The sequence below is a fragment of the Marmota monax genome, unplaced genomic scaffold, assembly GCF_021218885.2.
Source record: "Marmota monax isolate L192 unplaced genomic scaffold, Marmota_monax_Labrador192_F-V1.1 WCK01_AAM20220418_F8-fsc00020, whole genome shotgun sequence".
Lineage (NCBI taxonomy): Eukaryota > Metazoa > Chordata > Mammalia > Rodentia > Sciuridae > Marmota > Marmota monax.
Genome location: NW_026692912.1, coordinates 16123611 through 16140353, shown reverse-complemented (window position 1 = coordinate 16140353; position 16743 = coordinate 16123611). Strand labels below are relative to the sequence as shown.

Below are 16743 nucleotides of genomic sequence, written 5' to 3'. Positions count from 1 at the left end.
CCATACTCCCCTGCCCCAACCCCATTATGAATCAGCCTCCTTATATCAGAGAAAACATTCAGCATTTGTTTTTTGGGATTGGCTAACTTCATTTAGCATTATCTTCTCTAACTCCATCCATTTACCTGCAAATGCCATGATTTTATTCTCTTTTATTGCTGAAAAATATTCCAGTGTGTGTGTGTGTGTGTGTGTGTGTATAAAAAATTTATCCATTCATCTACTGAAGGACATCTAGCTTGGTTCCACAGTTTAGCTATTGTGAATTGTGCTGTTATAAACATTGATGTGGCTGTGTCCCTGTAGTATCCTGTTTTTTGAATCCTTTGGGTAGACTGAGGAGTGGGATAGCTGGGTCAAATGGTGGTTCCATTACCAGTTTTCCAAGGAATCTCCATACTGCTTTCCATATTGGCTGCACCAATTTGCAGTCCTACCAGCAAGGTATGAGTGTGCCTTTTCCCCCACATCCTCGCCAACACTTATTGTTGCTTGTATTCTTAATAATTGCCATTCTGACTGGGGTGAGATGAAATCTTAGAGTAGTTTTGATTTGCATCTCTCTAATTGCTAAAGATGTTGAACATTTTGTTCATCAATTGTATTTCTTCTGTAAAGTGTCTGTTCAGTTCCTTTACCCATTTATTGATTGGGTTATTTGATTTTTTTGGTGTTAAGTTTTTTGAGTTCTTTATCTTGGAGATTAATTTTCTATCGGAGGTGCCTGTGGTTTCACTTGACATCATTATCACCTAAGTCCATAGTTGCATTAGGATTCACTCTTGGTGTTTAAATACACATTTCAGCTGTTTCTGTATATTTTTATGGCTTGATATTCTTTTCTTTATAGCACTCAACATGATTCCATTGTCTGGATGTTCAAAGTTTATTTGTTTATTTATTGATCATACTATGCTTTGTAAATTATGAATAAAGCTGCTACAAATGTCTATGTGCAGGTTTTTATGTGGACATAAGTTTTAATGCTCTTGAGTAAATACCAAAGGGTACAATTGCTAGATTGTTTGGTAAAAGAACATTAAGGTTTGTAAGACATTGTCAAATTCTCTTCCAAAAAGATTGTGCTGGGTTGCATTCCAGCCAACTATCAGGGAGAATTCCTGTTCTAAGTTCTCTTCAGCATTTGTTATTGTTGATGTTCTGGATTTTGGCCATTCTAATAGCTGTGTTGTTTTATGTTGCATTTTCCTATCATGACATATGACATGCAGTGTCTTTTCATATGCTTATTCTCCATCAGTGAATTTTCTTTAGTGAGGTATGTCTTTCAGTCTTTGGTCAATTTTTCAGTATAATGGCTTTATTGTTAAGCTAAAAATTCTCTATGGACATTCTGGGTAACAGTCATTTATCAGATACACCTTTTGTAAATATTTTCACTCAGCTTATGGCTTGTCTTCTCATTCTCTTGACAATTCTCTTTTCAGAACAGAAGCTTTTATTTTTAATGAATTTCAGCTCATGAATTATTTTTTCATTGATCTTGTCTTTGGTGTTTTATCTAAGGAGTTAATGCCATTTCCAAGCCCATCTAGGTTTTCTTATCTATTATTTTCTAGGACTTCTATAGTTTTTCATTTTTAATTTAGGTCTGTGATTCATTGAGTTAACTTTTATGAAGTGTGGAAGGTCTGTGTCTAGATGATCACTAGTGGTATAATAGCCAAATTGCTAGATAGTTGCATGCTTCAGTTTGCCCATTTATGAAACAGAGATAATACCCATTCTTACCTCATTATCTTATTAAACAATTTTGTTTCCTAAATAGATTGCCGGGCTCCAGGGTCAAATTCATAGGTGTGCTCCCAGTGCTCAGAAGAACTTGGTACCCTACTGTCACTGTGTTAAACTTCGTTTACTTTTTGAATAAGGGATGTCGCATTTTTGTTGTACATTGAATCCTGAAAATTTTGTGTCTCTTGCATGTAGTTATCAATCAAGAGATACTCATGATAATGATGATGATGGTCTGAATGTTTCTATGCCATTTGATATCCATATTCCTGCCATTTTTCATTCCCTACTTTGCCCTATTGAGCTCTATGGAGTTAGTTGACTGGGTTCTGATGTTTCTTGAGGACTGCGTGTGTTCCTATGGAGACAGGACTGTAGGGTTCCAGAGTAAGGGCTCATTCCTGAGCTCCACAGGAGTGATCCACCAACACTTCACAAAATTCCCATGGTCACCTCCAATTGACACATTCTAAATGGAGTATATTTTCCAACTTGCTTCTTTCCTTTTCTGTTTAAAATTTATTTTTAATTGACACATAATAATTGTACATTTTAAGGGGTATAGTATGACCACCCGAATAGGTATACAATGTGTGGTTATCCCATCAGGGTGAGTAACATTTCCTTACACATTTATCATTTCTTTGTGTTTGGAGTCAAGTCCTCTCTTATAGTTTATTATAAAATGTATAACAAGTTGTCATCAACTATAATCACTCTACTGTGCTGCAGAACATTAGAACTTATTCCTCTTGTCTAAGTGCATTTTGGTATTTTTCTGTTTCTCCCCTCTACTCTCTTCTGTGAGATAACCCTTTAGCTTCCATGTGAGTGAGAACATGTGGTGTTAACCTGGCTTACTTCACTCAACATAATAATCCTTTAGTGCCACATATCCACATTGCTGCAAAGGATAGGATTTCATTCTTTTTATGGATGGATAATAGTCCATTGCTATATTTCCTTTTCCATTCACCAGTTCATGGACATGTTGGTTGATTTCATATTTTGACTATTATGAATATTGCTACAATAAACATGAATATGCAGGTATCATTTTGATATCATTATTTCATTTATTTTGGACCCAGAACCAGAAGTGGGTTAGCTGGCTCATCCAGTATTTCTATGGTTAGTATATTTTGAGGAGGCACCATTCTGTGTTCCACAATGGTTGTACTCATTTACAGTCCCACAAGGTGTTTGAGAGTCCATTTCTGCATTCTCACCAGCACTTGTCATGTTTTGCTTTCTGTATATTATTTGTTTTCTGACTGAGGTGAGGTGAGATAATATTTCATTGTGGTTTTGATTTGCATTTCTCTGGTGGTTAGTGCTGAACATTTTTTTCCAAACACCTGTTGGCCATTTATAGATCTTCTTCTCTTGAGAAATATGCATGTGTTCAAAATCACTTTCTCATTTTTAAAATCTGATTTTGTTGTTGTTGAGCTTTCTGAGTTCCTTATATATTCTGGATATTAATCCCTTGTCCAGTGAATAGCTGAAAAAAATATATATATTGTACTGGGATTGAACTCAGGGGTGCTCTTCAACTGAACTATATTCCCAGCTCTTTTTTGGAAAATTTTTTAGTTCTAAGACATGGCCTTGCTAACTTGTCCACACAGTCCTCAGACTTGATATTCTTCTACCTCAGCCACTGGAGTGACTGGGACTACAGGCATGGGTCACCATATATGGCATTCTGATGGTTGTCTCTTCACTATACTGATTGTTTCCTTTGTTGTGAAGAAACTTCTTTATTCTCCCCTTAGGGCTGAGGATCAAACTCAGGGCCTTGCGGGTACTAGGCAAGTACTCTCCCACTGAGCTAAATCCCACTCCCTGAAGAAGCTTTATAATATGATATAATCCCATTTTTCTATTGTTACATTTTATGGGGTAATTTTACCCTCAATTTCTGCCTATATCAATGTCTTAAAGTGTTTTCCCCTATAGTTTTACATTTGGGGGTCTTACTCTGAGGCCCTTTATCCATTTGAGTTGATTTTTGTATATAGTGAGAGATGGAGAGTCTAGCTTCATTCTTTTGCGTGTGTGCATGTGTGTGCGTGCGTGCGTGTGTGTGTGTGTGTGTGTGTAGTTTCTCACCATTTATGGAAGAGACAGCCCTTTCTCCAATGTATGTTATTGATGTCTTTGTCAAAAATAAGTTGGCTGCAAATATGTGAATTAATAGTTGGGGAGGCTTTATGAAGCAGCTACCATGCTGAGGTGTTTGCATGTTATTTTAGATGTGCAGTCGCCATTAATGCTGTTCACCAAACATGCTTAGCTCCTTTTCTTTTTAAAATTTTTTTTAGATGTAATTGGACACAATATCTTTATTTTTAAGTGGTGCTGAGGATCGAACCCAGGGCCTCGCACATGCTAGGTGAGCGCTCTATCGCTGAGCCACAATCTCAGCTCCCCCCCTTTTTAAACAGATTTTTAAAAAAATTTGTTTTAGTTGTAGGTGGACACAATACCTTTATTTTAATTTTATGTGGTGCTGAGAATCGAAACAGGTGCCTCACGCATGCTAGGCAAGCGCTCTACCACTGAGCCACAACCCCAGCCTGCTTAGCCCCTTTTCTTTTGGGCACATGGTTGGGCCATGCCTCCTGGATCCCAGGGTTTGTGGTCATGAGATTCGCTGTCGACAGAGTTCTAGTCAAAAGTGGTGTGGGTCACTCCTGGGACAGAGTATTTAAATGGAAATGCAAAATCCTCAACAGCTTCTAACAAAGGGATGGCTAATGTTTATAATGTGGCTGCCCCATAACCTTGGGTCCCTGAGTGCTTAAAATGAGCAGCACCCTTACACTTTTCTATGGTGGACATTTCATATAAATGAGAAGTAAAGCTTTGGCTTTTTGGTCCTAAGGTTTGGAAGTTGCTCTTTGCACAGCATGACCTAGCTGTGCTATGGAAGGGCAGCTGAGTGAGGATGCTGGATGGGTGGAAAAAGGAAGAAATGTTGGGGGGTGGGAGGAGTTGGGTACTGAGGATCCACCTGTCGTGACACTCAAATGTGGATGAGAAGAGTAAGCATGTTTGCAGTTTTTTTCTGTCTTTCCAGCTTTATTCATCTTACTCTATAATTTTTTTTTTGGGTGCTAGGGATTAAACTCAGGGACACTCATCCACTGATCCACATCCCCAGCCCGATTTTGCATTTTATTTAGAGACTCACTTTTGCTAAGGATAGCTTTGAACTCTTGATCCTCCTGCCTCAGTTTCTGAACTGTTGGGAATGTAGCCATGCACCATGGCACCCAGTTCACCTTATTCTCAAATTGAAGAAGCCTCACAGGGCTTTTCTCTGTCACTCAAACATTGCTATGTTTATTATCGCTGCATATTAGGTTTATTTCCAGTATTTGAGATATTCTGCCCATTTCCTCATCTTTTGAAGCTTCCTCTGTCAGTGTTCAGTCCAGTCTTCAGAATGGCTGATTCATCCAAGATATCTTTTCCAGTTCCCTATCAGACCCATTTAATTTCTAGAAGCCAACAAGATTCACAACTCCTTGAAAGAGTTATTTGGAGATACATTAAGTCCATGTGTGGAGGATTTCAAAACTATTTTCATGACATCTGGATTACTAGTGACACCTAGTTGGGTATTGAATATGTCTTTGGTCAATGTCATGGACAGAAACCAAGTGTTTTGTTCCCATCCAGTGTCCTCACTGGTAGCCAGCATCTCCATCACTCATGACCTCTTTGAGCACCTTGTAGAAAATGGTTAGGAGGAAGGATAACCTGGTCAACTTTTAGGTCATCTCCCAATAATGATATTGTATCATTTCATTCTTTCTATGAGTGAATTCTGTCCCTTAATTTCCTTAAGCCTCTCTTCATATCTTTGTTCCTCAGGCTGTAGATGAAAGGGTTCAGCATAGGAGTCACTACTGTGTACATGACAGTGGCTACCCGGTCTTTCACCACTGAGTACATGGACAGGGGCCTAAAATAGACATAGATGACACTCCCATAGAACAGAGCCACTACGGTGAGGTGGGAGCCACAGGTAGAGAAAGCTTTCCACTTGCCGGCTGCAGAGGGGATTCTGAACACTGTCACAATGATTCTTAGGTAGGAGAAGAGGATGCACAAGAAGGGAGTCACAATGACAGCCAGGGTCTCAGTCATGACCACTATCTGGCTGGAGGATGTATCAGAGCAGGACAGCTTTAGCACAGGCTGGGTGTCACAGAAAAAGTGCTTAATGACATGAGAGGCACAGAAAGAGAGGCGAGACATGAGTAGCACCCGGAAGAGGGCGTGCAGGTGGGAGATAGTGCAAGAACCCAGCAGCATGAGGAGGCAGTGACGTGGGCGCATGGCCACATCATAGTGCAAGGGGTTGCAGATGGCCACCAGCCGGTCGATGGCCATGGAGGAGGCCAGCAGGTAGCTGTTAGTGTTTGCTAAAGCCATGAAGAAATACATCTGGACCAGGCAGCCTACATAGGAGATGCCCTTTGTCTCTGACAGCAAATTCGCCAGCATCTTGGGCACAATGACTGTTGTGAAGCAGATGTCCATGAAGGACAAGTTGCTGAGAAAAAAGTACATGGGTGTGTGGAGCCTGGAGTCAGAGCGGATGGCCAGGATGATGAGCATGTTCCCCACGAGGGTGACCAGGTACATGCTGAGGAAGATGGCGAAGAGGGGCTTCTGCAGGTGCGGGTTGGAGGAGAGGCCCAGGAGGATGAAGCCCGAGGTGCTGCTGCTCTGGTTCTTTAACTCCATGTCTCTGGACAGGATTTGGAGGAGTCGTGGGACAGATGCGCAGGGCAACCTCTCAGGACTGCTTCTCCCTTGACCTCAGGCCTATAAACATAGCCCAGTGGCATTTGTTAGGCATTAAAAATATGTTCATTTTATGGAATTCAAGACAGGTAAGTAAAATTAATCAGGGATCAAGTCAGAACACTCCAAGATTCTTACCAAGTTAGAAAAAGATGGTTTTCCATGTGTTTTTAGGAACTTCTATGTGGCCTGATTTGTCTGAATTGTCGTCATTTCACTTTCATAAAATTCTTTTTAGATTGTTTCTTGACTGATATTTAACTTTTTTTCCCTTTATTTTAGAGACAGAGATGCTGAGTCTCTCTAGTATCAGTTGAGGTTCCCAGGAATGAGGTCCTCTCGTTCAGAGTCTTCTTTCCATAGTGCTGGAGTTAGTGCTGTTAGTGGAGATAATATAGAAATGAACAGCAGAATTAATTAATGCTTCTTGATAGCCATAGAATTCATGTATTTCCTTTGTCTTCCAGAGCATAACTTTCTTATTGTTTGTTTAAATATTTGTGTTTGAATAATAGTATGTGAATAATCTAATTGAAAATTTTGGTTCAGAGATGTGTTCAAAATAGGAACACTACCAGGAACAGCTCATGTTACTAAATGAGATCCTTAAATATGTTATTGTTTCTGGTTATCAAACACTATGATATCCTCACTCTAAATGTTCAAGTAGTACAGGATACTGAACTTTAGAATGTTAGAGTTCCATTCCCAACAATATCATAGAAAAAATACCGCAAGGATAGCCCCATTTCCTGTTTTAAGTTGTATTGCTCAATGGTGAAAAAAATAGAGAGTATACATACTAGAAAAGATGAACTTGTTAATCTTTTAAATGACATGATTTTGTACGAAGGAAATTCAAGATAATAATCACCTGAAAGCCTTCTAAAACTTATCAAGATTTCATCAAAGTGGTTAGGCATATAAGATAAATCTCAAAATATTGATACTCATCCTGTATTAGGAAACGTAATGAGATAAGATTTCAGTTGAAATGGCAAGGAAGTCTAAAAATTGTTGAGAATAAACCAGAGGGATGAAACAAAACAAAACAAAATAAAAAAGCATAACAAACAAAAACCCTCCAAACAAATTTTAAAAAGCAAGAAAAAGAAAATAAAAAAGGAAGTAAGACCTAAAATTCATTAAGAGTAAAGATTAGGGACAAAGAAGGTAATTATAAAGTATTATAATAATGATGGGAAGTTTCCTAACCTTAAGTCAAAGCACAGAATAATTCCAAACAATAAAATAATTCCATTATTTTAATCTAAAATGGACAAAAATAAGTAACTTTCTTTTTAGATGTTTTATACATGTATTTTTATGTTTTATACATGTATTTTGATCATAATCTATGTTGAACTAAATAAATAATAAAGCTCATTAAATTACACTGGAGACAGTCTTGTCTGTTGGTTGATATTTATAACAATTGGAACATTTCAAGAAAATAAACCTAAATTTTTATCCAATTCAAACCCAGATGAGGGAAAAATCTAGAAGTGAAAAAATATGCACTTTGAAATAAATAGCTAAAATTAAAGGGGTGTATTTCTGTGGTGTCAGGATGGGAAGAGCATTCCAAGCAAGAAGTGAAATGCAGAAGGAAGAATGACTCGAAAACTGTGAAAGAAACACCAAGAGATGATCAGCAAGGAGAAAACAGCAGCTAGAATATAAGCTCTTGACTCACAGAAAATATCTGCAACACAGTTATTACGAAGACGCATGGCAAGATGTTCATACTTGGTAATCAGAAAACACAGATTAGACTGAAACACAATTTTCACTTATCAGATTGGCAATAATTTCCTTTTCTAATACCCAAAAGTAAACAGATCTTCACATGCTGTGAATGAGAGGGCAAATTGGCATGGACCTTTGGTAATCTCTGTCAGGATTGAAAATCTACACATTTTTATCCAATAATTCAGCTTAAAAAATCTGTCCTTTAGAAATAGTCATTAATGTGTGTCACAAAGACAAGGATGTTCTGATCTTTATTATGTGTTGCTTATAATACCAAACCAACAACTAATAATAATCCACAAATAACCTACATATGCACATATAGTTGAACTTATCAACAACTTTTAGTGTATTGTTTTACCAAATCTCACCCTGTGTCTAAAGGAATAAGATGGCTAATGTCAGCCAACATTTGTTAGCACCGAATATGCCATACATTAAAGTAGACATTTGCACGTCTTTTACCATATTTCCCCTCCAGATCCTAAGAATAGGTTACTATTATTTTTCTTATTTTATAGATAAAAAAAAAATCAGGGTTTAGTGCACTTAAGTGACTTACCTTTTCTGGCAGTTAGTGTCAGAGCTGGGATTTGAGTTCAGGCTGTGGGTGACAGAGCTGGAGCTTTTCATTGCTAAGCTGTGTTACCACTGTTACTGTACCACCTGTGATGTTTTGTTCAGTGATCAAAACAAGTGTGAAATAATGTATATACCATAAATCCATTTTTGTAATGAAGATCTTTTTTGTTTGATACTGGAGATTGAACTCAGGAGCACTCAATCACTAAGCCACATCCCCAGCTCTATTTTGTATTTTACTTAGAGACCGGGTCTTACTGAGTTGCTTAGTGTTTTGCTTTTGCTGAGGCTGGCTTTGAACTCATGATCCTCCTGCTTCAGCCTCCTGAGCTACTGGGATTACAGGTGTGCGCTACTGCATCTGGCTCTTTTTTTATATGTTATGTTTGGTATGGTTTTATTTATGTGAATGTTATTGCCTTTTAAAGTGATGTTGGCGGGTTGGAATGAGGAGTAACTTCCATATTAATCTTTATATTATATATGTTTTCTTCCTCTCCCTCTCTTCTAATATAATTTTATGTATTATATGTATATAATTTTATATATTTTATATATTATGTATATTTATATTTATATATTTTATTTTAAATATTCTGTATAGTATACATATATCTTAATTAATTTTGTATATTTATGATGTACAACTTAATTTTTAGAAATATATATAATTATGGAATGGCTAAAATAGAGTTAATTACTATGTAGCATCTTACATACTTATTTTTGTGGTCTGATTTTGCGTCTGCGTTTAAAAACTAATGAGTCTTTCTATGAATTTTATAATTCAAAAGTTTCTCATAATTGCATTTCCCAGAGAATGAGGGTTGTGTGTTTTTGTCTGCATAAAGTTATATGCACACTATAAACAGGAATGGAATTATGCCGTCTATATACTTTTCTTCCACAACTGGCTATTATAAGGGGGGGTGTGTGTGTGTGTGTGTGTGTGTGTATGTAGTATGTTAATATACACAAAAACTTTTAAAAATAAATAAATAAAATTGAAAAGTATCTTATAGATATTCATGTATGTATAAATATATTAAATATATTAATAAAATATATTAAGTATAATATATTATATTAATATAGATTAGGAGTGCTAAGTTGGAGTTTATGACCTTGAAAATCCTTGCTGATACCTCCAACCTGAGACACTTCCCTTTATACTCCTCCTGGTAAAGGTATTCATCTGACTCTGGAATCTTTCCCTTTTCTTTCACTGTGTCTTTCTACCTCTCTCCTGGGACAGTTTGCCCTGGTGCCAATAGGGTATTTGATTACCTTCGTGCTTAAATCTGGAATCCGTGGACCTGTGTGATGTTTCTCAGTGGCACTAGCTTAGCCTCTTCCCAGTTAGTGGGACCTGACAGCACTGTATATTTCCTTATGCCTTGGGGAAGTCATTTCACTTTTGTATATCTGTCAATAACAAATGTGTGTGTGTGTGTGTGTGTGTGTACACACTTTCTACCCCACTTACCTGTGTCACTTGGAAATTCACAAGGAGGTGGTTAGTCTTGTCACCAATAAACTGAATAAATGACATTTTAGTTATGGGGTTTTATTGGGAAGGACTGGGTGAGACTGGGAGTCTTTCTAAGCCTTTTGAGTTACACCACGCCATCTTAGGAAGTATTTATTCCCTTCCTGGATGTTTGGGAAATATACGATATTTCTATCCTTTTGAACTTTCTCCATTGGGATTTTCACATAGTGGACATTTGTCCTCTCAGGTTGGTTTCCCTTTCCTTGCTTACCCATCACTTATGCGCCATCTTCCTAGCCAATGACCCACATGAAACCAGAGGGTACACAGTAGAAACACAGAATTCTTTCTCCAAATGGGGTAACAATGCTGGGTGAGTAATACCTGAGGGAGTTCCCAGTCATCCATGCAGTGATCCCCTGAATGAGCAAGGACACTTGGAAAGTGACTCAATTGGAAAAGAAACATCAGCTTACATTTTTCTTTTTGGGCAGGCTCTGTGGCTTAGCACCAGCTTCATTTATTCCTCAGTAGCACTGTTATGGAAGTAGCACTCTTGACCCCCCTTTTACAAATAGGGAGATTGAAGTTCAGAAAGTCCCAGAACTGGTGAGGGGTGCATCTGACTAACTCAAACCCAGCCAATCTGGACCTCAAAGTCTGTGTTTTAAACTGCTCCCCCTACACTTCCTAAAGGCATACAATAGGTAGAGAACTAAGCTGGTGTCCCCTGTAAGCAAATGTCCTGTGACTGACAGGGCCTCGCTCCTCCTTGCTGACCCATTCCTCCTACTCCAGCCTTTGCCTCACACATTGTGGTCCTTTCCCTTTTCTTCCTTCCTGTCCACAAAGCCATTTGTTCTCTTCTTTTCCTGCTTTCAGAGAGGAAAGACTGCAGGTCTTTGTGACTTTGGCTCTTTGGAATCTTGAGCTGAACTCTTATTTTTGGGCAGTGGTACCTGACCTTGGGTCCCTTCTGGGCTGTAGATTTTAGCAACCCTACTCCCCCTGTCTATCCTATCCAAATCAGCAATGTAGGGTGCACGTCCCCCGGAAGGGACACATTCTGCTTAGGGATTCTGCAGGGTCCTTTATAGGCTGAGTCCTCTTTTTAGCTCTGAAATCCCTCTGTCTAGTTTCTACTCCTATGCTGGATTACAGCTTTCCATTCTATGTTTCTTGACTCTAATTTTTATTTCATTTTTATTTAGGTTCAACGTTTTTCTTGGCAGATTCTCATCAAACCCAGCTCTAGGCTGTTCTCAGCTAGTTTCTGACCCTCTTTTTTTTAAACTACATTTCTTCTACTGGAAATAAGTAGTTTCCAGGACACCTGGCTCTGCCTTTCTCAATAATTCAAGAATTTAATTTTTTGAGTTGCGGCACCTCCTGCTACCTCGCTTAGCTGTGTCCAGCCAGCACTGATAAGTGCAACTCTTAAAAGAGGGAGTACAGACTGTGTCCCCCTGAGCCATAGGAAGGGTTCTGAAGACACAGATTGGCTTAACTTGGAGTCATAGGTCTCTAGATCCCTGTGCTTTTCACCTCGTCTTTTTAGCACCTCAGAAAAGTGGTTGTCCAATTTCCACAATTCCTGAGAGGGAGCTTCCAATATCTGGAGGGTGGTCTAATTATTTTGGAATGACTCAGAAAATTCACGAGAAGTTTGTTTTTCTATTTTTGCCATTCTATAGCTCTGGTTTGTTGCCCAATTCCATCTCTCAAAACATAGTCCAGACAGTCTAACCTGCTGTTTTTATGGACACTACTTCATGTGAGTTTCTCCAAATGGTAGAGGTAGACTGTCTGGTCGCCCTCTTTATTATTGTTCTCACTTTTCACTCCAAAATAAGGGAAGAAGGGAAACAACACCTCAGAGATTCAACAAATCTTTGAGGAGCCTACCAGCCTTGGGGAACCCATCGTATTTGTCATGGAACACAAGATAGCTGGGATGCAGAGAATCAACCTCCAGCAATGGATTTCAGAAATGGGCTAACCAATGTGACAAGTACTGCTACCACGGTGTCCTCCTTTCCTGAAGTCTTAGAATACAGTAGACTTAGACTGTCCTAAAATTTTTCTTCCCTCTCTAATTCCAATTTTAAAGGTCCGACAGTTGTGAAGAGATCCCTGGACTTGGAGCCAGAAGAACTAGGTTCAGGTTTTGATTTTGCTGTTGAGAAGCCTTACAATAATTATTTGGCCTGTGTGAGCCTTGATTTTATTCATTTTAAGAAGGTTATAACATCTGGCCAGTTGATCTCATTTAATTGAAAGTTAGAAATGAGACACTTTCTAAATTAATTGTGCTACACAAATGTGAGCGTGAGTCTCTAGGTCATCTCATCCACCTGTTAGCTTTTAGGTCTTCTTTTTCTTCAGATATCTGAACAATTGTCCAATAGCTTGCAAATCTTTTCTGTCTCCTCATATAATTGTTCTTTACCTGAATGGTCTCCATGCCTGTGGTTCTACTAATCTGAAATCATCTTCCATGTCATATCATGACCATCTCTGATCCTAGTAATTAATGGAACACTTCATAATGGGCTTCCCTGTGTTGTTTGTGTTGAGGATAGGGCCCAAAGTCAGGAGCATGTTCCTGGTTCCAGCTCTGCCATGAGCAATTTGCCTCCTCCCTAGTAGCCATGCCAGGAAGATTAAGATGAGCTCCCTGGCCTTTCCTAGCTGTGAAAACCTACACTCAGGGGCAAATGGACATTGAACATATGCTCCTGAGACTCCTTTTGTGAATACCTGTCTTCCTTCTGCCTTAACTTACCTTCGGTATGTGTCTGATCAACTCAAGGTGCTAACAAGGGATTTTCTGTAGCTGATCTTCTGTCTTGCTCTGCTGAGCTGGCAGTGCCTCACCCAGATGCCTTTTGTATGGAAATGCCCACTTGCAGCCCCTTCCCATGGATATTTTCAACTATGGTGATATAAGAGCTACTAATTAAACGGCGCTCACATATGACAGGATGTCAGGCACTGTTCTAAGGGTTTTGCATACAGTAATCGATTTCATCTAAACAACACCCTAATGTACAGTAACACAGTTGAGGGACAGAGAACTGAGTGACTGGACCAAGGGCATAGCCAGAGGCTGATGGGGTTCAGATGGGGTGCATGTGCTCTTGACCCCTGTACCTTTCTCACTGTCCTGTTCCCTTGGTCCTCTGCTCAGCCAGTTCCCTGGAGGAGACCAGTCTGTGGGTTTTGGGCTGCAGGATGTGGGCTGTGCCTTTCAAGACAGGGGCCAGTGCTCACGACTGTGTCCTGCTATTTGATCAAAGGAGAAAGAGGACAAAATAGAGGGAGAGATGGTGTTTCCTGGGTTTTGAGATGGAGGAGAGAAGATAGGATCAGAAAGGGGTGGGAGGATCATATGAAGATGTTGGTCCCCCAGTCCAAGTTACAAAAGACCCTTAGCTTGTTACCTACCTGGGCGAGAAGGGGAGATTCAGGGTCCTGAGTAGGCTGTGGTTTGCAAGGTGTGTAAGATCAGACTCCAAATCTCTGAAGAAGGAGATCTTTTGAGGTGCTATTCTAGCCTCAGAAGTGTGTTGATTTTTTCCTACCAACAGTGGGAATTGGTGATAGGAAGGGAGACCCAGGGGCCTGTCCTGTCTGCATGGCATAGCCCCTGGGGGGATTGGGCTGTGGTCTTCCCAGGAGGGGAGAACATCACCTTGGGGAAGCTGGCTCCAGAGGTGAGCCTCTTACACCTGGGAAGGGAATTGGAACCATGGAGCAGCAGGGGTGGAGGTGTGTTAGACACGTGTGTTCTCTATGTACATGTGTGTTTCTGTTTGTGCATACCTGTGTTTAGGCTTAGGTGTACCTACCTGGAAGGACAGGCAATGGCCCCTGATATCCCCGAGGGTTGTGTTCTGCATCCTGTATAGTGTTTTGGGAAAAGGTTTGAAAGTGTAGGCCTGGGAGTCAGATTGAGGAGATTCCTGAGTCTTACAAGCTGTGTAGCTTTGACAAATATTTAACCTCAATATTTCTTTTGTTTTCCATCTGCCTTTCCAAAACATTTTATTACCTCAGTTTCTCAGGGCTTATATTGGAATCCCAGTTCCCCCAATTTTGAATGGGTGGATTTTGGCAAGTTATTTAGCCTTACTTATGTATAGTGTCCTCATCTGTAAATGGCACCATAATCACATGTTTTAAATAGATTTTAAAATTATTTTTCCTTTTAAGAAGACTCTATTTTTTAGAGAAGTTTTACATGCACAAAAAAATTTATTACAAAATACAGAGTTCCCATCTGCTCCCTGCTCCTAGATCACCACTACCAACATCCCCACCACAGCTGGTACATTTGTTCCCACTGATGAACGTTTACTTAGACATTATCAATTAAGTCCATAGTTGCATTAGGATTCACTCTTGGTATTGTACATTCTATAGGTTTGGACAAATATAAGGACCTGTATCTGCTACCACACTACCACAAAGAATTGTTTTATTTTTCTAAAATTTCTATGTGCTTCATCTGTTCACCCCTGCCTGCCCCTAGCTTCTGTCTGCATAGTTTTGCCTTTTCCAAAGTGTAGTATAGTTAGACTCACACAAGTGGTTTTTAGATTGGCTTCTTTCGCCTAGTAATACACATTTAAGCTGTTCCCATATGTTTTTATGGCTTAATATTCTTCTTTATAGCACTAAACACGACTCATTGTCTGCATGTTCAAAGTTTATTTATAAAGGGGGATATTGATTACTTCTATTTTATGTTTTGTCAATTATGAATAAAGCTGCTACAAATGTCTATGTGTGGGTTTTTGTGTGGACATAAATTTTTAACACACTTGAATAAATAGCAAGGGGTACAATTGCTAGATTGTCTGGTAAGAGTATGTTAAGGTTTGGAAGACATTGTCAAATTCTCTTTCAAAACGATTGTGATGGGCTGCATTCCAACCAACAAAGAGAATTCCTGTTTTGAGTTCTCTCCAGCATTTGTTATTATTATTAATGTTCTGGATTTTGGCCATTCTAATAGCTGTGTAGTGGTATCTCAATGTTGTCTTAAGTTGCATTTACCTAAGGACAAATGACATGGAGCATTTTTTAAATGCTTACTCTCCGTCATTGTGTTTTCTTTGGTGAGGTATGTGTTTCAGCTTTTGCCAATTTTTCAATTCGGTTGTTTGTTTCTTACTATTAAAGCTAAAAATCTTCTATGGACATTTGGATAACAGTCATTTATCAGATATTCTACAATGCTATTCCTGTATGGTAAATTGAATTAAGACCCCTCAAAAGGGCCCAAAGTGCAAACTGTATCATTCATGAAAGGACTCAATTTTCACTGGAACCAAGATAGTGTACCATCCAGCTTCCTCAGACCTCAGCATCTCTCTTTCATCCAGGATGCATCTCCCGATGTGACGCTTGACCGGATTAACCTTGGGAAAGACTCGTTCTCAGAGCAACCAGAGACTAGCAGTTCCGGGTTGAGGAAGAATGCAGAATCACTGAAACTAGAAGAGGGCTTGGGATTGTTCCTTTTTGATTTTGAGGGCTGACTCTCCATCTCTCTGCTGAAATGATCTCCTCCAGGTCTCTACATTTCTCCCCACTTCTCTTTACCTCTCTGGTCCCCTCACATGCTCTGCTCCCACCTCCCACATGAAATGTGGTCTCAGATCATTCCTTCCTGTCAGGTGTACTGGTTTCCAATTTGTTGAGTGACTCTTCTTCCTGGGTTGTGTATATTCAAGGTAATTGATGACTTCAGTGAGTTCTGCACTGTTAGAATTTCAGTTAGACATTGTGGGAAGCACCAAGAACACTTTGGGAAGCACTGAAGATTTCCAGAAAATCATAGGTAAGGATGAGTTTGCAGTCAGTGTTTTACCATTTGAGTGAGAGAATGTGATGAAATGTTTGAGGAAGAAGGACCTAGAGAGAGTGTCAGTTTTGCATTACTATTGTTATTGACAGTAGCATAGTCAAAAGACTTTATGAAGCAACTAGTACACTGAGGTGTTTGAATGTTGTTCTAGATGTGTAGCCGTCATGAATTCTGTTCATCAAACTCTCTGGCTCTTGATATTGCAGGTACATGGTTAGGTCATGCCTTCTGGCTCGCAGTGTTTGGGTGAGGTCATGAGGTTATTTACGGACAATGAGTTCTAGTCAGAAGTGGTGTGGGTCACTCTTGGGATAGAGTATTTATCTGGACATGTAAATTCTTCAGCAGCATTTCTCAGCTTCTGACAAAGGGAAGACTAATGTTTATAATGGTGGCTGACCCGTAGTCTTGTGTCCCTGAGTGTTTAAAATGAACAGCACCCTTACATTATTCTATGGTGACA

At 39.3% G+C, this 16743-nt stretch overlaps 1 protein-coding gene across 1 annotated transcript; it reads right to left on the bottom strand.

Moving 5' to 3' along the window:
• Window positions 1–5494: 5494 nt before the first annotated feature.
• LOC124097487 (olfactory receptor 1L6-like) lies at window positions 5495–6534 on the bottom strand. The gene has a single exon (XM_046452015.2). The coding sequence runs from the start codon at window positions 6517–6519 to the stop codon at window positions 5581–5583; it is 939 nt and encodes a 312-aa protein (XP_046307971.1). The 5' UTR covers window positions 6520–6534; the 3' UTR covers window positions 5495–5580.
• Window positions 6535–16743: the final 10209 nt, after the last annotated feature.

Bases quoted from the DNA above. Each gene is read 5' to 3' on its own strand.
- LOC124097487 (XM_046452015.2), bottom strand. From the start codon at position 6,519: ATGGAGTTAAAGAACCAGAGCAGCAGCACCTCGGGCTTCATCCTCCTG.